General features: G+C 37.7%; 1 protein-coding gene and 1 long non-coding RNA gene across 10 annotated transcripts in view; one reads left to right on the top strand and one right to left on the bottom strand.

Moving 5' to 3' along the window:
- Positions 1-24,046, top strand: part of LOC127832014 (uncharacterized) — a 167,825-nt gene that overhangs the window by 25,203 nt on the left and 118,576 nt on the right. For 7 of the 9 annotated variants that reach the window (XR_008026619.1, XR_008026620.1, XM_052357150.1 and 4 more), the window contains 3 exons: positions 8,480-8,562; positions 19,513-20,010; positions 20,327-20,563. Coding sequence is in view for 7 of the 9 variants with exons in the window: in XM_052357150.1 (XP_052213110.1) it covers positions 8,480-8,562; positions 19,513-20,010; positions 20,327-20,563 (818 nt within the window). In the remaining 2 variants the exon portion in view is untranslated. The remainder of the gene's footprint in view (positions 1-8,479; positions 8,563-19,512; positions 20,011-20,326; positions 20,564-24,046) is intronic. The other 2 variants (XM_052357148.1, XM_052357147.1) reach the window with 2 other exon arrangements.
- The window catches only part of LOC127832021 (uncharacterized), a 55,572-nt gene continuing 47,640 nt past the window's right edge, over positions 16,115-24,046 (bottom strand). The window contains exon 3 of the long non-coding RNA XR_008026625.1: positions 16,115-16,178. This is a non-coding gene — a long non-coding RNA (uncharacterized LOC127832021). The remainder of the gene's footprint in view (positions 16,179-24,046) is intronic.

Below are 24,046 nucleotides of genomic sequence, written 5' to 3'. Positions count from 1 at the left end.
AATCAAATGGTTTATTTGTAAAATTAATACTTTTACTTCGTCCCGATTTTCAGAAAATGACTTTTACATGTGAATCTAAATTTAAATTTTCACATTGCTTCAGATGATGTACGCGTCTCCAAGCCCGATTGGGCTGCTAGATCTATTTAATACAAGGGCTGTTTGTAAAACATGCATGCCCCCCATATGGGCAGTCCGTTGTAGTGGCAGCCATTGTGTGAATACGATTTTTGTCATTGTGACCTTGACCTTTGACCTAGTGACCTGAAAATCAATAGGGGTCATCTGCAGGTCACGATCAATGTACCTATGAAGTGTCATGATCCTAGGCAAAAGCGTTCTTGAGTTATCATCCGAAAATCATTTTACTATTTCGGGTCACTGTGACCTTGACCTTTGACCTTGTGACCTCAAAATCAATAGGGGTCATCTGCAAGTCATGATCAATCTACCTATGAAGTTTCATGATCCTAGGTGCATGCGTTCTTGACTTATCATCCGAAAACCATTTTACTATTTCGGGTCACCGTGACCTGGACCTTTGACCTAGTGACCTCAAAATCAATAGGGGTCATCTGCAAGTCTTGATCAATCTACTCATGAAGTTTCATGATCCTAGGCGTATGCGTTCTTTAGTTATCATCCGGAAAGCATTTTACTGTTTCGGGTCACCGTGACCTTGACCTTTGACCTAGTGACCTCAAAATCTATTGGTGTCATCTGCAAGTCATGATCAATCTACCCATGAAGTTTCATGATCCTAGGCGTATGCGTTCTTGAGTTATCATTCAAAAACCATTTTACTATTTCTGGTCACCATGACCTTGACCTTTGACCTAGTGACCTCAAAATCAATAGGGGTCATCTACGAGTCATGATCAATCTACCCATGAAGTTTCATGATCCTAGGCCCAAGCGTTCTTGAGTTATCGTCTGACAACCACCTGGTGGACGGACCGACAGACCGACAGACCGACCGACCGACATGAGCAAAGCAATATACCCCCTCTTCTTCGAAAGGGGGCATAATAAAAAATGTACCGGCTAGATGAAATGCACGTATGGTTCCTTCCATAATGTAATCAAACACTGCCACCTATACAGTCAGTGTCTGATTAATTGTGGGTATTAAAGGGGTAATGGTGTAGATCGAATGTATTTAACATATGCGTTTGATCGCCAACATCCCAACCGTTGGAGCTGGGAGGCAGGCATATTATGGGAATGGGTGTGAGTAACACCTCCAATGCAAAAAGATTGAAATGTGTAAAAACGTGGATAAAAGTCTGAAGCCACAACACATGTTCGAAGATTTGACCTGAAGAAAGCGGTTGTGACAAGATCCCCGTTACCAAATTGGAAAAGGAGGCCCGTTTGCATGGGGCATAGCCTTAGGTATCTTAATAATGCATAACCGTTTGACGGATTGAAGGGCAAGTGGTACAGTGGTACCTTGACCTTGTGAGTGTTTGTAATTATGAACATTAATTACTGCCGATGAGACTTTGGCATTTGTGTACATGAAAGCGAGGTCCGTGCGCAACACGGTATTTTGATGACCGTTTTGGGAAATGGATAGTTCCCCTACCCGGAAAAGGCAAAAAAAGGCAGTTAGAAACATGGCCTTGAAAAGGACACGATTGTAATGGTCCAGTATATGGGAATGGAGGGCAGCCATTAAAGTGTGGATATTGGCAACAGTGAAAGGCAGGCATTTATCCACAGTTAATACTGTACAATAACTTTTTGATCACAAGAAAGGAAACATTTGTAGAAATAGTGTTAGCCCGAAAATGTAAATTGTGACAGTATGCAATAAATTGTGCTAAACGGTCAAATGAAATGAGTAAGCAATGTAACATAGGATAATGCGCCAAATGAAAGCGTTGGTATTGGAGAAAAGAATTTTTATAGCTGGCTTTTGCGGAAGGAGCAAGGGATTTGTCTAATAAATTGTACACTGTTTGATTTAAATTATGAAAGGTACTCTGGAAGAGGTGTTGGAAGCAGGTCCATGAGCGGAGCCCTTTCCTTGAATTTGGGGATCTGTAAACGAGAAAGGAGGTCAGGTAATAAATTGTATTTTCCAGGGATATGTTGTGCATGTAAAAGGATATTATGTTTGGTACTGGCTAAAATGATACGGCGGACTAGAGACATAATGACTGGGACCCGGCATGTCTGTTTATTAATAATGTGAACCGCGGCTTCATTGTCAGTGTGTAAAATGATACACTTATTTCGAAGTTGGTGACCCCAGATTTCCAATGAAAGAGAAATTGGAAAAATCTCTTTTAAAGTTGTGTCATAAGCAAACCAAGCTTCAGGCCAAGTACCTGAAAACCAGTGTGACCCAAAAATAGCTCCGAAACCTAATGCTCCGGATGCATCTGTATGAAGATGCAAAGTCTATGATTTGGCAGCAGAAATTCAAAGGACCCAAAAGGGATTGCAGATCCTTAAGGGTGACCTTACGTGACTTAATGAATGAGCTTAAAAGTGTCCTGGTTTTAAATAATTTATCTGCCCGAAGACGCGCTTCCATAAGGGTTGGGTCCATTTCAAGACCCATAAATGTAATGATGGAAGTAGCCGTGACTGTTTTTATCTGATTTGATGGGCACGCCAATGTGGGCACAAGAACTTAAGAAATTGTCTGAACTTCTTTGACATATAGGAGAGTTTACTGCACCCATGAATAAGAAGTCGTCTAGAATGTGAATAATATGTGGGATGTGCAAATGCCTGACCAAAATAAATTGCAAGGCAGAACTGAAACTTTAAAAAAGAGCACCACCTTGCGGGTGCAGACCGCTCATCTATTTTCTTTTTAAAGGTGAAGGGACTCTCAATTTCAATCACAAAGGAGGGAGGGGTGGAGTGAAGAGGGGTGTATAGTGTGGGGGTGTGATCATTTATTACATTATTTTCCAAAAATGCGGGAAAAAAAATGCAAAAAAAAAAAAAAAAAAAAAATTCAGGGGTGGGGGGGGGTGGGGGGGGTGGGGGGGAGGGGATTATTGGGTGCAATGGTTGGACCGTATTTCAAAAATAAAATAATAAAAATAAATATTTGTGTTTTTTAACCGTTTCCCCCCAAAAAAATTGGGGGGGATGGGGTGGGGGGGGTATAGTGTGAGGGTGTGGTGGTCATTTGTGAGATGATCTTTAAAAAAAATAAAAAAATTGGGGTGGGCGTGGGGGATGGTTTGGGTGGAGTCTATTGTGGTATGTCAGGTAAGAGTTGTTTTGTCAAAGTATCAATCAAATCTAATCATAAATAAAGAAGTTATGGCTGTTTTAGCAAAATTTAATAATTTGACCTTGAGAGTCAAGGTCATTCAAAGGTCAAGGTAAAATTCAACTTGCCAGGTACAGTAACCTCATGATAGCATGAAAGTATTTGAAGTTTGAAAGCAATAGCCTTGATACTTAAGAAGTAAAGTGGATCGAAACACAAAATTTAACCATATATTCAAAGTTGCTAAGTCAAAAAAGGGCCATAATTCTGTAAAAATGACAACCAGAGTTATGCAACTTGTCCTTTTACTGTCCCCTTATGATAGTTTGCGAGTGTTCCAAGTATGAAAGCAATATCTATGATACTTTAGGGGTACAGTGGACCAAAACACAAAACTTCGCCAAATTTTCAATTTTCTAAGTATAAAGGGCCCATAATTCTGTCCAAATGCCAGTCAGAGTTACATCACTTTGCCTGCACAGTCCCCTTATGATAATTAATAAGTGTTGCAAGTATGAAAGCAAATAGTTTTGATACTGTAGGAATAAAGTGGACCTAAACACAAAACTTAACCAAAATTTTTTAATTTTCTAAGTATAAAAAGGGCACATAATTCTGTCAAAATGCATGCCAGAGTTATCTAACTTTGCCTGCCCAGTCCCCTAATGATAGTGAGTAAGTGTACCAAGTTTGAATGCAATAGCATTGATACTTTCTGAGAAAAGTGGACCTAAACGCAAAACTTAACCGGACGCCAACGCCGACGCACTGAGTGAGACGCCAAGGTGATGACAATAGCTCATTTTTTTTTTCAAAAAATTGATGAGCTAAAAATGGCACATGAAGACGTGGCTCCCATGGGAAGACAAGTATCATTATGGAAGTGGTCTTGAAATTGTATACCAAGTAAGTGATGGTCAGAGGGGTGAATTATGATTAACCTGAAAGCAGAATCAATGTCTGTTTTGCTGAAAAGAGCAACCGGGGTAATACTCAAAAAAAGGTAAGCTACAGTGTCAGCGAAAGAGCAATAGGAAACTGTAGCTAGGTCAGGTTCAATAAAATCATTAATGGATTGACCTGGAGGATAACTGAGGTAGTGAATTAACCGGAACTGACCAGGAGATTATTTGGGAACAACACCGATGGGACTTACTAAAAAATTGTCAAAAGAAGGGGATGTGAAAGGGCCCTTTACCCGACCGGCTTTAAGTTCCTCGTTAAGTTTGTGATAGACAATATCAGGGTGTTGTTTGCATGATGTAAGGTTAGAGACTGAAGCTGAAACCCGAGGACCTAAATAACCTAATTTAAAACTGGAAGTAAAACCTTCAATCAAGTAGTTGGCCCTTTGGTAACCTGTCAGAAATGAGGAGAGTTTGTGAATGTAAATTGGGGTAACCACAGGTGTTTTATTTGGCTGGTTTATGGTGTGCAATGGGTTTGGGGTGGAGGGGGCTCTGGCAGCGTGTTCCTTTGAGGAGAAGGAGCATTCATAAGCTGGGTGTAAACCCAGGCAAAAGCCACAGACATGGGGGTGTGGGCAAGAGGGGACGTGGCAGAGGGAGTGTCTATTAAAATGGAAGCAGGATTTGTCCAGGAATTTTTTGAAGGGTAACAAAGGTCTTTGGGTGGTTCTTTGGGGGCGAAAAGACGGGATGGAGGAAACCAACGTGCTAGCCATAAGCCAAAACTCTGTATGTAGTCGATCCAATGGGAGAGGAATAGTTTCCCGCAGGATCTGGAAATGGTTGTCATAGTAAATGCTAAACCCGGACACACTTTTTAGCTCACCTGATTGCTAAGGTGAGGTTTTTGTCCGCCTTCCGTCCGTCTACATTTGGTTTGTAAACACTCTAGCATTCACATTTCTTAAGCATTCTTTATCAATTTGCTGAAAGATCTCTGTCAAGTTTGATAATGAGCAAAATCACATAATTAATGTAATTATTATTGCCCTTAGATTGTCCAAATTTTCATTATAATATACAAAATCCTTGTAAACACTCTAGAGGTCACAATTTTGTTTCAAATTTTATGTATCTTGGTCATAATATTTATTTTTGTTCAAAAAAGATGGAACTTGACCAGGATATTTGTCTGGACAATATCTAGGTCAAGTTTGACATTTGGTTTAGATTGAATGAACTGACTCCTCTCAGGTGAGTGAACTAGAGCCATCTTGGCCCTCTTGTTTTACTATATAAATATAAGAAAACTGCTCCCCCCCCCCATCAGCAGCCATGTTATTCAACTGACCGGAACCACTTTTGAACTCAACACACGTATCAAGGAAACAAATGTTCTGACCGAATTTCATGAACAATTGAGCCAAAAATTTGACTTCTAGCGTGTTCACATGTTTTCACTATATACATACAGAGAAAAATGCCCCGCCCACTGGCGGCCTTGTTTTTTCACTGATCTAGACCATATTCGACATCGTCCGAGATATCAATTAAACCAATCTTTTGACCAACTTTCATGATGATTGGGCAAAAATTGTGACTTCTAGAGTGTTATATTAACAAGGTTTCTCTATAGCCAAATAAGGAAAACTGCCCCGCCCACTGGGGGCCATGTTTTTCAACGGACGGGAACCACTTTTGAACTCAACCAATATATTATTAAGTTAAACATTTTGACCAAATTTCATGAAAATTGGGCCAAAAATGTGACTTCTAGAGTGTTCACATGTTTTTACTATATACATATAGAGAAAAATGCTCCGCCCACTGGCAGCCATGTTTTTTCACCAATCTGGACCATTTTCGAACTCATCCAAGATATCAATAAAACCAATCTTTTGACCAACTTTCATGATGATTGGGCAAAAATTGAGACTTCTAGAATGTTTACAAGGTTTCTCTTTAGCCAAATAAGGAAAACTGCCCCGCCCACTGGCGACCATGTTTTTCAACGGACCGGAACCATTTTTTAACTCAACCAACATATAATTAAGGCAAACATTTTGACCAAATTTTATGAAAATTGGGCCAAAAATGTGACTTCTAGAGTGTTCACATGTTTTCACTATATACATATCGAGAAAAATGCCCCGCCCACTGCAGGCCATGTTTTTTTTAATCGATCTGGACCATTTTCGAACTCTTCCCAGATATCAATAAAACCAATGTTTTGACCAACTTTCATGCTGATTGGGCAAAAATTGTGACTTCTTGAGTGTTTACAAGGTTTCTCTTTAGCCAAACAGGGAAAACTGCCACTTTATACATATAGAGAAAAATGCCCCGCCAAATGGCGGCCATGTTTTTTCACTGATCTGGACCATTTCGAACTCGTCCGAGATATCAATAAAACCAATGTTTTGACCAACTTTCATGATGATTGGGCAAAAATTGTGATTTCTAGAGTGTTTACAAGATTTCTCTATAGCCAAATAGGGAAAACTGCCCCGCCCACTGGTGGCCATGTTTTTCAATGGACCCAAACCACTTTTGAACTCAACCAACATATCATTAAGGCAAACATTTTGACAAAGTTACATGAAGATTGGGCATGAAATGTGACTTCTACAGTGTTTACAAGATTTTTTGATTTTTTTGACCTAGTGACCTAGTTTTTGACCCGACACAACCCAGTTTCGAACTCGACAGAGATTTCATTGGGACAAAGCTTCGGACAAGAAATGTGGCATCTAGAATGTTTACGAACAAATGTTAACGGACGGACGGAAGACGGACAAAGACCGGTCACAAAAGCTCACCTGAGCAATCAGGTGAGCTAAAAATGAATAATTATGATATGTTCAAAACCAAGTTTTTAACAAAATAGCTCTCTGGTCATCTCACACATTTTCGAAATGACGTCATTAGTTTCAAACTTAAACATTTGGTGTCAAATACTTTTGCTAATAAAAGCTTAATATATATGTTCTTATTAAGTATTAAACAAAGTCTTAATAGACAAGATTTTTTTCATGAATGCAGACTTCTGTCATCACCAAGTACTTACACTTTGACTCTAATTTTTTGGACATTACATTTTACAGCGCTATTTTACCAGATTTCTTCCCTGTTTTCGCTTATCTGGTGTCACTTCCATCATGCATATGTATGACCGGATTAATGTCATAAAACCCGGAAGATGAATGCCTTCGGGCAACGGACCATTGCATTTGAGTAACTGTGTAAATAACCCATTTTCTCATGATGCGGGTCTTAAAATCTCATTTTGTATTGTAAATGAAAGGTCAAACCACAATACATTCCCATTGAAATTTGAAGTCAAACTGTGTTATTTTTAACTAACAGGCAAATGTTGGTTACCTATTCTGACTTGCAGGAAAGATTTTCAGACAGACTGACCGCATACGACACACATTGAGTGGCTATATAATTTAACAGTTTTCTTTCAATCATGGACACTGAACTATTTTGTTTTTTTCTCTCAATAAAACACAAATGGGATTAACCAATAGGTTTTCACTCATTTCTTTCCCTAAAATGCCTGTTCTTTTATATCTTGAAAGCAATACTGTGTTATCAACATATGGCGTTTATTGATAGTACATTCTGTCTTCCCCTGACGATTTCCCCTGCCGAGCCAGCACTCATGACCCTGAAAATTATTGGGGATTGAACTTACTTGTAATGCCTATTATGTGGGCAAAAATGTGTAGCTATGTTTCATATGAACAAATGACAGTCCGCATTTGCCTACACTGATCAGTGTTACATCCTTTAGTTTAAATACGCAGTGATGATGCTAATGATGTGGGGTATTATGCTCAAATCAGCCAATGAAATAAATGGAGTGTATTCATTCCGGTCTGCTGGCATTTTGTAGATGTCATCTAAGGTAAAAAGCTGCTTTAAACAGCTATAGGCCAAAATAGTGTCTTGATAACAGTCCAAACTGTGTAAAGCAGCCATTCAAGGGATCTGGTCAAGGTGGCTGGTTTTATCATGTGATAACGTATATGTTTTAAACCACATACATTCATTCTCAATCAAATCATTCTCAACATGACAATCAAATCATTTTCAACATGACGCACCAAGCTCAGTTAAAGAATATGATTTTAAAACCATATTTATTTACCTAATAACTATGTGACATTAATTGTGTCATCAAAGCCCTTCAAGATTTTACAGTTTTTTTTATGAGAGTATTAATCTTATGTTTCAAAGTCATTAATCAGTAACAAGTAACACTGATTACTGTTTTTGGCAAAAATGCTGCACAATCTTCATACTTAAAATTGTCAAATTTCAGAATGGAGTGTGCAAAATGTCTTGAACCTGTTGGAGAGGCTGCCAACTTTTGTGGGAAATGTGGAACACCTTTCATCCGAGAAAGTAAGTAGCACAAATGTATGAAAATTTTACATGACTTGTTAAACAAGGGCTGTTTGTAAAACATGCATGCCCCCCATATGGGCTGTCCATTGTAGTGGCAGCCATTTTGTGAATACGTTTTTTGCCACTGTGACCTTGACCTTTGACCTAGCGAAAATCAATAGGGGTCATCTGCGAGTCACGATCAATATACCTATGAAGTGTCATGATCCTAGGTCAAAGCGTTTTTGAGTTATCATCCGAAAATCATTTTACTATTTCGGGTCACCGTGACCTTGACCTTTGACCTTGTGACCTCAAAATCAATAGGGGTCATCTGCGAGTCATGATCAATCTACCTGTGAAGTTTCATGATTCTAGGTATATGCGTTCTTGAGTTATCATCCGAAAACCATTTTAATATTTCGGGTCACCGTGACCTTGACCTTTGACCTAGTGACCTCAAAATCAATAGGGGTCATCTGCGAGTCATGATCAATCTACCCATGAAGTTTCATGATCCTAGGCGTATGCATTCTTGAGTTATCATCCGGAAACCATTTTACTATTTCGGGTCACCGTGACCTTGACCTTTGACCTAGTGACCTCAAAATCAATAGGAGTCATCTGCAAGTCATGATCAATCTACCCATGAAGTTTCATGATCCTAGGCGTATGGGTTCTTGAGTTATCATTCAAAAACCCTTTTACTATTTTGGGTCACCGTGACCTTGACCTTTGACCTAGTGACCTCAAAATCAATAGGGGTCATCTGCCAGTCATGATCAATGTACCTATGAAGTTTCATGATCCTAGGCCCAAGTGTTCTTGAGTTATCGTCTGACAACCACCTGGTGGACGGACCGACCAACCTACAGACCGACCGACAGACCGACATGAGCAAAGCAATATACCCCCTTTTCTTCGAAGGGGGGCATAAAAATTATATTTATTTCACTGTTAACTAAACAAATTATGTTGAAGTTTGAAATTGATTAGCTTTGCAGAAAACATTCTTCATGGTATTCTTCCTTGGTACAAACAAATAGTTTGCTAGTAACACCAGATCCTTATATTATGTGAGATTCTGGTTATACATAGGGCTACTTTTTGTTAATTAAATACGCCTCAGATGGCCCTATATGGCTCATCAAATGTGACTTGATAAATAACTGTCAATGTTTGATGACTGATTTCCGTCATACATCAATCTAGTCTCTTGGTGGGTTTGAAGGGCACCAATAAACATCATCCAAGAATATAAATTATTAAATACCAACACAACAAGTTTGTACCAGCAAAAACAAAGCCGTAGGAAATACATTGGCCATTGCTCCTTCTTTCACCCTAATTTAATGGAGTGTTGGTGCCCCTAATATGTCATACTATTAATCATATATCTATAGATACAGAACAGAAATACAAGAGAAGAATTGAAATGAAAACTTGCGAGTCAACTGGCAACATGCAAATTATCCGTTCATGTTTGAAATACTTATACGAGCGTTCTTCTAACAGACCTGCGGTACCTGTCGGACATATTGTTATTTGATTTGATTAATATAGTTTAGGGAATCATCATGCTCATGATAAAAAATTGGTCAATATGGTGGAATAATTATTATGAGATTAAAAATAAAAAGTATTTATAATGTAGTTGTTGAAAACATATTAAGAGTGTATTATTGACTTTCCATTATTATTAGGGATGGCATCGAATACCAATATCGGTATTCGAATGTTCGCAAATTCATTCAATCGAATATTCGAATATTCGCATAAAACGGCTGGATTGATTTTACCTTGTTATGTAATAATTTCCATTGGTTTGTAAGTTATATCCGTTTGCTAAATACGCGGCTGTTTATTAACGTTGCTATCGAATAATTGTATCGCTGTCGACTGAGGGTATCACGTTTACAGATTTTTCTAAACGTTTAAACAAAATGAAATAAACGAAACGACACCGTTCAAACGGTATCCATACGTCCGTTTTAAAAGCATCAGTTCCATCACATTTCCAAACTGAAAGTAGTGATTATTTCCGGAAGTTATATTTAGTTCATAACCCATTTGCACAATGACGTCATATTAAAACCAAATGTTCTCGTCGTTTTCTAACCATTGGGTTACGCGTTTTCTACTTACATGCCGTAATATTTTGTAACAAAGATGAATTAATATTTAACCCACATTTCTTCAATAAGAGTACACCGGTGTTAATTGTTTTTATTGTTTTACTTAACAAGATGTACATCAAAACGAGTATCTGTTCATTAAATTAAAAATGAATGCCGATGAATAAACTGCGGGAAATTTTCCTCATGCACTTCATGCCGACGCGCGTTGAATGTTCAAGACGATTAGGGGCATGATCATGCAAGAAATAGCGGGAAACTTTTCCCGAGCACTTCGTGCCGATGCGGGTTAAATATTCAAGACGTCTAGGTCGTACAGGTATATTGTTATGTCTACGGTACTGTGAATAAGGGCCATCTGGCGCGTGATACACATACGAGTCTTTTTCAGCAGCTTTTAATGAGTTTTGCAACATCGTAATGTAATGAATTAAATGAATTATGATGACATTGCCTGTCGTTTAAACGTTTATTGTTTTTGTAAACGTGTTTGAGCAAAACACGAAACGCCATCGTTTAAACGTGATACCCTTACTGTCGATTAATACTATGACCGATACTGTGATCGGGCACAAATAGAATGAAAAACATCGTGTCATAGAATTTTATTTTTTAATGATTCCACATATTTGTAGCAGACAGCGCATATGTAAAACTAAGTTAACACACATTACACCTTGCGGTCTTCTTATCCACAGACCGTGTAAAGTATTCCATACGACACCATTCCATACTGCAGAAGGGGCTGGTGGCATTTTCAGATTTGAATTATGATTCCTTGATGATTGTTTAATTAATATCATCTGTTACTTTTGAGTAATTCACACATTTTAATGGCTGTACATACTGTGATCACAAAACTTATTTATTATTCGCCAGTCAATTGAAACCGTGAATTGGCACCCCATTGGCAAACAACAGTCGGGGCCTTTCTTAGAGCGTGTATATTGCATTGCGCAATCAACACTGATACGAGCCGCGTTATCAGTTTGACACGAAGAACGTCACGTCAAACATGTTACTCCCAAGTGATTTCGGTTGCTTTTTAGTAAGCGGTTCGCAGTTCATTAAATATTGGTGAAAATACGTTTGGAAAAAAATGCGAATATGCAAATATCATTTTTATTATTCGAATGCTGACCATTCAAACGAATATTCGATTATTCGAATAATTTTGCCATCCCTAATTATTATATTGCCGAATGTAGATATTTATGGTCAAAATAAAATTCAATTACACCTAGTTTATATAACGTTCTCTACTGACTGGGAGGTGACCTTCATACCTTGCGGAAAGGAATGCAATGCATTAAAGTGAGGTAACCTTTCCAACGCTGGAACTGAGACATCTTTCAAACTTAATACTTTTACATTTTTAACTGTCAATTTCTAAAACAAATTAAAATATTTTGGTCATCACAAATACCAGGATAGGTAACAGCAAAGTACACAGATGCAATATAGTAATACTTACTTAGTATGAGAACATTAAGCCTTCAGTACCCGGTACAAAAACTCTGGTGCTGACAATTTTCTTAATATGAAGAGGAATACACAAACTGTATTGATGCCAAGAGTTGAGTGTGAAACTGCTCTATCTCTCAAGCCTTTTCATAGAGAAATCAAAGCGCTGAAGGCACTGAAGTTGTTCGCTATTGCATAATTTAAGACCCAACTCATTTTAAAAAAATCATCGCAAGTTTGAAATCAACACAAGCCATTCAAATTTATAAAAAGTGTGTCTTAATGCACGGGTCGAGATGTATGTACAATTTTTATCATCCTATTTATTTTATAGAGATAACTTAGACAAAATAACAACAACATGGCCCTTTTTTGACGTTCAAAAAGCATAGAAAGTATGATGAAAATGGTAATGAGAACCGAATATAAAGACAATTTGCAATCACCATCATATTGAATTTATATTGTTGGAATATCAAATACCTATCTTACTAAGAATATAATTTCATTATAAAATTCCCTGTGCACAACTTGTGTTTTTTGACACCATATACAAATTCAAAATATACAATAAGATAATTGATGAAAATAAATAATAAATCAATTTGCGAGCAATACTTTTCAATAACAAATTAGGTAGTCATAAAGACAACCCTCTTGACCCGTTCTTTGTTGTTTATGCATTACGTTTTACGCGTTAAAATCCATCTCGCAGAATTTCAGGGTCAGTACTTGTTAACTAAATTGTCCGAGAAATATATTATTAACTATAGATAAACACAGTTTTGCTTTCAAGATGAGAAAACAAATCAATAGTATAGGGTCACGATGAGTGGAAAATTAATTATCCAACCACAAATGTTTGCCGTACTCAGTCAGCACGTCTGGAAATCGTTCCTAAACTCCTGGATAGGCTGCCCTTATTAACAAGTTTACTATTTATCCCCACGTTTTTCGGAGAAAAAGTGGGGATATTGTATTGATGTGCGTCTGTCCGTTTGTCCGTCCTGGCCACCTGCTCCTCCTACACTATTAGCACTAGAACCTTGAAACTTACAAACATAGTAGCTATGAGCATATGTGCGACGTTGACAGTGACGGAATTTTGATCTGACCCCTGGGTCAAAAGTTATGGGGGTTGGGGCAGGCCGGGGCAGAGATTTTCACTCATTTTTTTATGTTATTTTACATTAACTTCTTCGTTTCTGCACCGATTTACTTCAAATTGATACTGAGCCTCTCTTATGACACTAAGGTCAATCTCAACTATGCATGGCCCCATTACCAACCCTGGGGCGCCCCGGTCACATAGGCTACGCCCACCCAAAATTGCCTTTTACTATAATTTCTTCATTTTTACACCGATTCACTTCAAATTGATACTGAACCTCTCTTATGACAAAATGGTCAATCTCAGCTATGCATGGCCCCATTACCAACCCTAGGGCACCCCGCCCACATAGGCCACGCCCACCCAAAATTGTCTTTTACTATAATTTCTGCATTTCTACACCGATTCACTTCAAATTGATACTGAACCTCTCTTATGACAATACGGTCAATCTCAGCTATGCATGGCCCCATTACCAACCCTTGGGCACCCCGCCCACATAGGCCACGCCCACCCAAAATTGCCTTTTACTATAATTTCTTCATTTCTACACCGATTCACATCAAATTGATACTGGACCTCTCTTATAACAATACAGTTAATCTCAACTATGCATGGCCCCATTACCAACCCTGGGGCACCCTGCCCACATAGGCCATGCCCACCCAAAATTGCCTTTTACTATAATTTCTTCATTTCTACACCGATTCATTTCAAATTGATACTGAACCTCTTTTATGACAATACGGTCAATCTCAACTATGCATGGCGCCATTACCAACCCTATGGCACCCCGCCCACATAGGCCACACCCACCCAGATTGTCTTTTACTATAATTTATTCATTTCTACACCGATTCACTTCTAATTGACAATACGGTCAATCTCAACTATGTATGGCCCCATTACCAACCCTGGGGCGCCCCACCCATAATGGGCCACACCCACATAGACCACGCCCACTCAAAATTGCCTTTTACTTTAATTTCTTCATTTCTACACCGATTCACTTCAAATTGATACTGAACCTCTTTTATGACAATACAGTTAATCTTATCTATGCATGGCCCCATTACCAACCCTGGGGCACTCCGCCCACATAGGCCATGCCCACCCAAAATTGCCTTTTACTAAAATATCTTCATTTCTACACCGATTCACTTCAAATTGATACTGAACCTCTTTTATGACAATACAGTCAATCTCAACTTATAATGCATGGCGCCATTACCAACCCTGGGGCGCCCCGCCCACATATACCACGCCCACCCAAAATTGTCTTGTACCATAATTTCTTCATTTCTACACTGATTCACTTCTAATTGATACTGAACTTCTCTTATGACAATACGGTCAATCTCAACTATGCATGGACCCATAAACAACCATGGGGCGCCCCTGGGTCAAACATGCGGCGTGGGGATACGCGTCGGCCTCTGCCGCGCCATTTCTAGTTTGAATTCAATTTTGTATCAAAAGCATTAAGTTAAAATGTGCCATTTACAATTCGCAATCAGATTTGTTATGACCCACGTCATGCGAAAATGGGTCGTATTTTTTATGCGCCCATCATATGTACAGCCCACTCAGCCTGCGCATCTCTCAGTCTGGTCAGGATATATATAATGAGACCATAACACATTGGGTGATTTTATAGCGAACAGCATCTCCTCTAACCAGACTGCGCAAATGCACAGGTTGGGCTTAAGATACCCTGGCCGAAACGCATAAGACCCATTTTTGCATGACCCAGCTATGTACATGTGATTTAAATGTGTCGAAAGAAAACTGCATGTAAATCAAATATCAACATACGATTTATTTACAATGGTAAAAAAATACACTAGTAATACGGCATGTGGGGACACATATGATGTGCACTCCTGTAGTATAATTTTGATATACTTACACTAATGTGTGGTACTCCTGTAGTATAATTTTGATCTACTTACACTAATGTGTGGTTTGACAATGATAACACACATTTCATGTGGTGAATATGCAACTAACAAGTTTACAAACACAATAATTAAACTTTTGTTTTCAATTTAATTATTTAGAAACGATTGCAAACTTTATTTCAAAGTCAGCATTTACGCCGACTACCTTTTTAAAAGATATTTCTTGTTATATTTAGTTGTTTTTTATATTCGGTTTTATCGATTATAAATCACTTTGTAGTTGTCTATATTATACCTGTAGTACATGTAACTGGTGAACTCATGTTCAACCTTTTATTAATTGAGAACTGTGAATGTAAACAACCTTCACCTTCTACTATTGTGTTGTTAACACCTGTGAATACAAGAGATCGCCTCAGACTATCTGTTGAGAACAAAAGAATGTTTCCCATACATATCAAAATTTACCCTGCTGTAGTAGCATGCACAATGAACGAGCTAGGTTACACAACATACCACTATACTTGTTTATCAGCATCTATTAATAGCCACAGATTATGAATGACCTGTGCTTAGCAAAAATACTACGAAGCACGCTAAACACAAATACGATGCGACTATGACTTTTATTATGCAAAAATATATACTTCTGTGAGACGTATTATTCGCAAGCCTTTGTAAACTTTTATTAATAACCAACAAATGAAACTGTACATATCCAGAAGCCGGACCTTATGATTAAAATTATGTAAAGAATTGACCTCTAGCTGAAGTAAGCTAAGGAAACGTAGCACATAGTTGATCCTTTCTTTATATGTGCGAACGCAGGTTGAATGTAAAGTGTGCTATTTACTGTCGTAACTCACTACATGAGCGTACCCATCGCTTGGTTCGAGTCAAACAAAGAATGAACCACAATATAATTATAATAACAAGTGCTGTTTGTAAAACATGCATGCCCCCCATATGGGCTGTCAGTTGTAGTGGCAGCCATTGTGTGAATACGTTTTTTGTCACTGTGACCTTGACCTTTAACCTAGTGACCTGAAAATCAATAGGGATCATCTGCCAGTCATGATCAATGTACCTGTGCAGTTTCATGATCCTAGGCCTAATAATTTTTTAGTAATCATCAGGAAACCATTTTACTGTTTCGAGTTACTGTGACCTTGACCTTTGACCAAGTGACCTGAAAATCAAGAGGGGTCATCTGCTTGTCATGACCAATGTACCAATGACGTTTCATGATCCTAGGCGTAAGCATTCTTGAGTTATCATACGGAAACCATTTTACTATTTCGAGTTACTGTGTGAATACGTTTTTTGTCACTGTGATCTTGACCTTTGACCTAGTGACCTGAAAATCAATAGGGGACATCTGCCAGTCATTATCAATGTACCTATGAAGTTTCATGATCCTAGGCATAAGCATTCTTGAGTTATCATCCTGAAACCATTTTACTGTTTCGAGTCACTGTGACCTTGACCTTTGACCTAGTGACCTGAAGATCAATAGGGGTCATCTGCTAGTCATGATCAATGTTCCTATGAAGTTTCATGATCCTAGGCGTAAGCATTCTTGAGTTATCATCCAGTAACGATTTTACTGTTTAGAGTCATTGTGACCTTGACCTTTGACCTAGTGACCTGAAAATCAATAGGGATCATCCGCCAGTCATGATCAATGTTCCTATGAAGTTACATGATCCTAGGCATAAGCATTCTTGAGTTATCATCCAAAAACCATTTTACTATTTTGAGTCACTGTGACCTTGACCTTTAACCTAGTTACCTGCAAATCAATTGGGGTCATCTGCGAGTCATGATCAATGTACCTATGAAGTTTCATGATCCTAGGTGTAAGGGTTCTTGAGTTATCATCTGGAAACCATTTTACTTTTTCGAGTCACTGTGACCTTGACCTTTGACCTTGTGACCTGAAAATCAATAGGGGTCATCTGCCAGTCATGATCAATGTACCTATGAAGATTCATGATCCTAGGCTTAAGCATTCTTGAGTTATCATCCGGAAACCATCTGGTGGACGGACCGACCGACATGTGCAAAACAATATACCCCCTCTTCTTCGAAGGAGGGCATAATAAATATATTGGTATTAAACAGCATTGTATTAAATTCTCAAGCAAACCACATTAAACTTGAGCTAAGCTGGCCAAACGACCATAAGACCCATTTTCGCATGACGCGGCTATGAAAATGTGATTTAAATGTTTGGAAAGAAAACTGCATGATAATCTAATATTAACATTTTTAAAATGTTGATGATGAAGAAATAAACCCATGATAAGCCATGTGAGGACACATTATCGTGTTCACTCCCATAGTATAATTTTTATCTACTTATACTAATGTATGGTTTGCCTATTATAACACACATTTCATGCAGTAATATGCGACTTACAAGTGAAAACAAGGGCTGTTTGTAAAACATGCATGCCCCCCATATGGGCTGTCCGTTGTAGTGGCAGCCATTGTGTGAATATGATTTTTGTCACTGTGACCTTGACCTTTGACCTAGTGACCTCAAAATCAATAGGGGTCATCTGTGAGTCACGATCAATGTACCTATGAAGTGTCATGATCCTAGGCAAAAGCGTTCTTGAGTTATCATCCGAAAATCATTTTACTATTTCGGGTCACCGTGACCTTGACCTTTGACCTTGTGACCTCAAAATCAATAGGGGTCATCTGCAAGTCATGATCAATCTACCTATGAAGTTTCATGATCCTAGGCGTATGCGTTCTCGAGTTATCATCCAAAAACCATTTTACTATTTCGGGTCACCGTGACCTTGACCTTTGACCTAGTGACCTCAAAATCAATAGGACCCATCTGCGAGTTATGATCAATCTACCCATGAAGTTTCATGATCCTAGGCGTATGCATTCTTGAGTTATCATCCGGAAACCATTTTACTATTTCGGGTCACCGTGACCTTGACCTTTGACCTAGTGACCTCAAAATCAATAGGGGTCATCTGCAAGTCATGATCAATCTACTCATGAAGTTTCATGATCCTAGGCGTATGCGTTCTTGAGTTATCATTCAAAAACCATTTTACTATTTCGGGTCACCGTGACCTTGACCTTTGACCTAGTGACCTCAAAATCAATAGGGGTCATCTGCGAGTAATGATCAATGTACCTATGAAGTTTCATGATCCTAGGCCCAAGCGTTCTTGAGTTATCGTCTGACAACCACCTGGTGGACGGACCGACCGACAGACCGACCGACAGACCGACATGAGCAAAGCAATATACCCCCTCTTCTTCGAAGGGGGGCATAAAAACACAATAGTAAAACTTTTGTTTTCAATTTAATTATTTAGAAACGTTAATTTCAAACTTTATTTCAAAGTCAGCATTTATGCCGACTACATTTTTTAAAGATAATTCTTGTTATATTTAAAAAAAAAGTTGTAATCGGTTTAAGTGATTATGAAGCTTTCTTGTTGTTGTCTATCGTATCCGTGTAGTTATTGTTGAACTCATGTTCAAGGTTTTATAAATTGAGAACTGTGAATATAAACAAGTGAAACCTTATACAATTGCGATGTTATCATCCGTGCAATTGGACTCTCTCTTGTTTATCAGCAGCTGCATATAATAATAGCCTCAGATTATGAATGACCTGTGCTGGGCAAAAATACTAAGTCATTAAGACGCAGCAGATAGTGGACTATTTTTATCATTCATAAACAATCACTTCAGCGGCACCTATAATACAAACATTGTTTCTTGAATCTTTTCTATATACACCCCGTTCACAACTATTCCATTTTACACTATTCACGTAATATTTTCATTTGTGAATGAATATAGTTGAAAAATTCAAACCTCTTTCATAAATTATACAGCTCTTTCTCGCACGGATGCGGCAGATGTGGCGGGTATCCGGCTAAGTGTAGTTAACAGCGAACTGGCTTGAAATTGTTGGCATTGACATAAGCTAATTGCAAGCAAACAACTAAAAATTGTTTCATTCTGAACACGCAGTTAACATTCTTGCAATGCGCTCTTTCGTATCCCTTTTTATACCCTATATTTCACAAAATAGAAAGTCAATTTAATGACTTATTAATGGAAATGTGATAACTGTTTGTAGATTGAACATCTTTTATTTCGAAAAGGTCTAGTTTACTGGCGGGAAATTTTATTCAAATTTCATTTGCGCTTACAAAGGTCAGCTAAGGTAAAAAGCAGGGTTAAAGAATAACACCAAAAAGTCATTGTTTCCTACAAAAGCCAAGTTTATAACAGTATTCATGTGAATGCTCAGAGTATATTTTTGCATTACTTTTAAATAGTACAGCATATCTTTATTTCCTCGTTTAAGGTGACGATGATCAAGTCAAATGTAGAGAACAGCAACAAGGACAAAAGCAAGATAATGCACCAGTACATAATCCAGATGGTGCTAACACCCAACCAACACCACAACATTTGCCAGATCATCAGATTTATCAAACTCAAATGATGAACTTTCCACATGAAAGTGGCTATTACTCAACAAACCCACAATATTCACCAGATCTTCAGTTTTATCAAATGGCACGCTTTCCATCAGGACTTGGCAATCATCAAGCAGTACCAAAGCATCAACCAGAAACAACCATATATCAAAGGGCAAACATTCTATTAGGAAGCAGCTATTATCCAACAACACCATCTTATCCACTTTATCCTTCCTGTAATCAAGTGTCATACTTTCCTCAAGGAAGTGACCCATACCCAGCCACACCCCAACATGAACCAGATTCAAAGCTTCCACAAAAAACACCTATTGATCAGACAAACCTGGCGAATGACCACGAAATTGCAGGACCACAAAAAGGTAAAGTAATAACTATATTAGTAAACCTATCTTTTTTCTTATCCCAGAGCGTAAATGGCCATTACCATATCATGATGACCGTGTCGGGATCATGGGCAGCAATTAAACGAAGATGTTTTACCATCATATAAATCAGTAGCTATGCAATAACATTCTTTCAAAAGTGCTTTGGCAAAGATATTTTATCTTGGCAGCTGAAACATGTGCCGGGGCAAGACTATATAGTTTGCCTGAATATTGTAAATAATTAAATGGTCCATATAATCAAAAAAATATTAAGATACACCTTTAATTTTAACACATTGCACATATATAGGTGATTATGATAAAGTTCCAGGCAGACAACCTGGACAACCTAATTTTAACCTGCAAGGTGGTGGGTGTAAGCCAGTGCAACAACAATTTCCACCAGGTCCTTTGTATTGGCCACCACAACCAATTCCACAGGGAATTGGATATCCACCAACACAAAATATCCAGCAACCTGGCAGCTATAACCAGTATTACCCACCTGGACATGAGTATATTGCAGTGCCTTTAGTATCAGAAAAAGGTAAATCATTTCCATAGAAAATAGTAAAACACTGCATGTAAACATGCATATTTAATTTTAATACTTGGCTTTAAAATAAATTGAACCTAAGCTAAAACATTGTACAAAACACACAAAAAAAGAATTACAATGTTATGTGACTAAATTGAATAATTTGTTGAGCTTTTTATATTGTGTTTGGCCTTCTGATCAAACTATACATATATTATGCAATAACCACAAACACAATTTTGAGTAGAAGTCTGGCATCATTTTTATGCCCCCCTTCGTTTTGCACATGTCGGTAGGTCCGTCCACCTAATAGTTTCCAGATGATAACTCAAGAACGCTTAGGCCTGGGATCAGGAAAGTTCATAGGTAAATTGATCAGGACTGGCAGATGACCCCTATGGATTTTCAGGACTCTAGGTCAAAGTTAATGGTCACAGTGACCTGAAACAGTAAAATGGTTTCCAGGTGATAACTTAAGAATGCTTAGGCCTGGTATCCGGAAAGTTTACAGGGACATTGGTCATGACCGGCAGATGACCCCTATTGATTTTCAGGTCACTAGGTCAAAGTTGAAGGTCACAGTGACTTGAAGCAGTAAAATGGTTTCCGGATGATAACTGCAGAACGCTTAAGCCTGGGATCAGAAAAGTTCATATGGACATAGGTCATGACTGACAGATGACCCCTATTGATTTTGAGGTCACTAGGTCAAAGTTCAGGGTCACAGTGACTAGTAACAGTAAAATGGTTCCCAGATGATAACTCAAAAATGCTTAAGCCTGGGATCAAGAAATTTCATAGGGACATTGGTCATGACTGACAGATGACCCCCTATTGATTTTCAGGTTACTAGGTCAAAGTTCAAGGTTACAGTGACTAGTTACAGTAAAGTGGTTTCCGGATGATAACTCAAGAACACTTAAGCCTGAGACAAGGATAGCTCATAGGGACATGGTTCATGACCGGCAGATGACCTCTATTGACTTTCAGGTTGCTAGGTCAAAGTTTAAGGTCACAGTGACTTAGTAACAGTAAAATGGTTTCGGGATGATAACTCAAGCACGCTAAAGCCTGGGATTAGGAAAGTCCATAGGGACATTGGTCATAACTGACAGATGACCTTATTGATTGCCAGTACTCTAGGTCAAAGGTCAAGGTCACAGTGACTTGAAACAGTCAAACAGTTTCCGGATGATAACTCACAAATGCTTATTGGTTAGGATCAGGAATGACCCCTATTGATTTTCAGGTCACTTGGTCAAAGTTCAAGGTCACAGTTACTTGAAGCAGTAAAATGGTTTACGGATGATAACTCAAGAACGCTTAAGCCTGGGATCAGGAAAGTTCATAGGGACATTGGTCATGACTGACAGATAACCCCTATTGATTTCAGTACACTAGGTCAAAGGTTACAGTCACACAATGGCTGCCACTACAACTGACAGTCCATTTGGGGTGTGTGCGTGTTTTACAAACAGCCCTTGTTAAATTATTGATTTTATAATCAGTGGAGAAAATCTTTTTATCAACACATTATGGTTGTTTTGGCAAATTACTAAGTATTCTCTCAAGTACAAAAGAATAGTCCTCAAATAGTAATGTTTGTGATGTGTAACAGTCTCCTCCTTTTCGTTAATTCAGCGCATGGCCCAACACTAAATGGATAAGTTTGGGCAAACAGCGGTAAGCTGCCACCAGTTCACGTTGAATTTGTGAACAAATATTAAATCCAAACTCAAATGTCTTCTACAAATTTTATTTCACAATCACACATTTATTCAAGAAAGTACACTAAGAAATACACTATTATGATCAGTAATAAAAAGTATATTTAAAACATAAAAGTGTTGATATCAAGGCACAAGATTTGAATAGTATATTTTTAAAGCATCCATTTGTTTTCCTCTCAACTTTTTCTCCCCAAAACCCCCTTTAAATACTATTCATATAAGACTGTATGCAAATTTCTGGAAATATGCAAATTTTGGAAATTTGCAGACTGAAGTGACCATGATTTATGGCCATTTGCAGAAATTAAGAGATTTAAAGCAATTTGCATAAATGAAGAGGTACTCATGGGAGAGATCCCTTGTCAAAAAATAACCCACTTTCATACCAAAACACACTTAAACCAACATAAAACTAAGTTTTTTCTGAGTTTTTCTTAGCAGAAGTTGGTTTTTGATATTAAAAGCGAGTTTTATGTGTGCTAAACTGTGCTTAACTGAGTTTAAAGTTGGTTATTTTAAGAAGATGTGTGTTAAAGCGAGTTTTTTTCTGTAAGAAGTCGGTTTTGTGTGTGTCAAAAGTGAGCCTTTTATTTATGAGTTGGTTTATGTGTGTTTAAGTGTGTCTTTTTGTTTTTTAAAAGCGAGTCTTTTACAACAGAAGTTGGTCTTTTTTTAAACAGAAGTGGGTTTAAGTGAGTTTAAATTGGTCTTTTTGTAAAAAAGTTGAGAGCTGCAACGAGGCTTAAAGACTCACTTTAACACACTTTTCAATAAGTTGGTCTTTAAGTTGGTCTTTTGTTTATTAATATAACTCATCAATGAAACAATAATTCTTCAACTAGGTCTTTGTTTGATGTTTATAGCCATAAATAATACAAGTCAATTGTAAAGGGGCTTTTTTTACAGCTTGTTTGCCATTGTCCCTATTGTACATTTGTGTGCTCCCCATAATTTTTAGGGAATATTGGATGAAAATGGCTCTTTCAGAACATCACAGGTTCACAGATGGACAACAAGTATCACTGACAAAAACTATAACAATGGTCAAGCTTAGTTTTATACATAATACATGAAAGAGTTTGTGTTTCACTTTGATTTTTTTCTTTATGTTTGTTTTTATTACAAACAATATCTTATGATTGTTTTATGTCTTAAAATTATTTTATTTTTTTAAATTTTAAAATAATCTTATATGATTGTTTATATTAATTAAAAAAAGTATTTACTTGTTAAATCTGCATATTTAAATAATTATGGTATTGGAAACATTATTTTGGAAATGATCTATTTATTTTTGTATATAAGTTATGCAAGATTTTGATATTTTCATATGATACCATCATATCCATTTTCTTAATTTGCAATAAAATAATAAAATGCCAACCATGACCTGTGTTACATCAACTGTTATCTATATAACAAGACAATACCTAAAAACACCCTTATTTCACACCACTTACAATAAACAGATAACAATCTGTCAGGCATTCAGAGCTAAACAGGGTACTGATTATCTAGGGGTAGATAAGGCTACTGATGGGGTTTGCTTAGAGATAAGGCTGTGTGGAATGAGATATAAGGCTTTTGATTGGCTATTTCACAAGGAGTTATCTTTTTGAAAACAACAACTTTTGAAAAACAAGCTGGTGTCAGCAATTGAATATTGAGCTAAATTTAATTCAGCAACATTAATATAAAGAAGTGAAAGACTTAAAATGGTAGTGTAAAATGTCTTGAAATTCTGTCAGCATGAGGTATTGTG

Source organism: Dreissena polymorpha, chromosome 5 (assembly GCF_020536995.1).
Source record: "Dreissena polymorpha isolate Duluth1 chromosome 5, UMN_Dpol_1.0, whole genome shotgun sequence".
Classification (NCBI taxonomy): Eukaryota; Metazoa; Mollusca; class Bivalvia; order Myida; family Dreissenidae; genus Dreissena; species Dreissena polymorpha.
The sequence above is the reverse complement of the archived record's forward strand: the minus strand, read 5'-3'. Positions and strand labels throughout refer to the sequence as shown.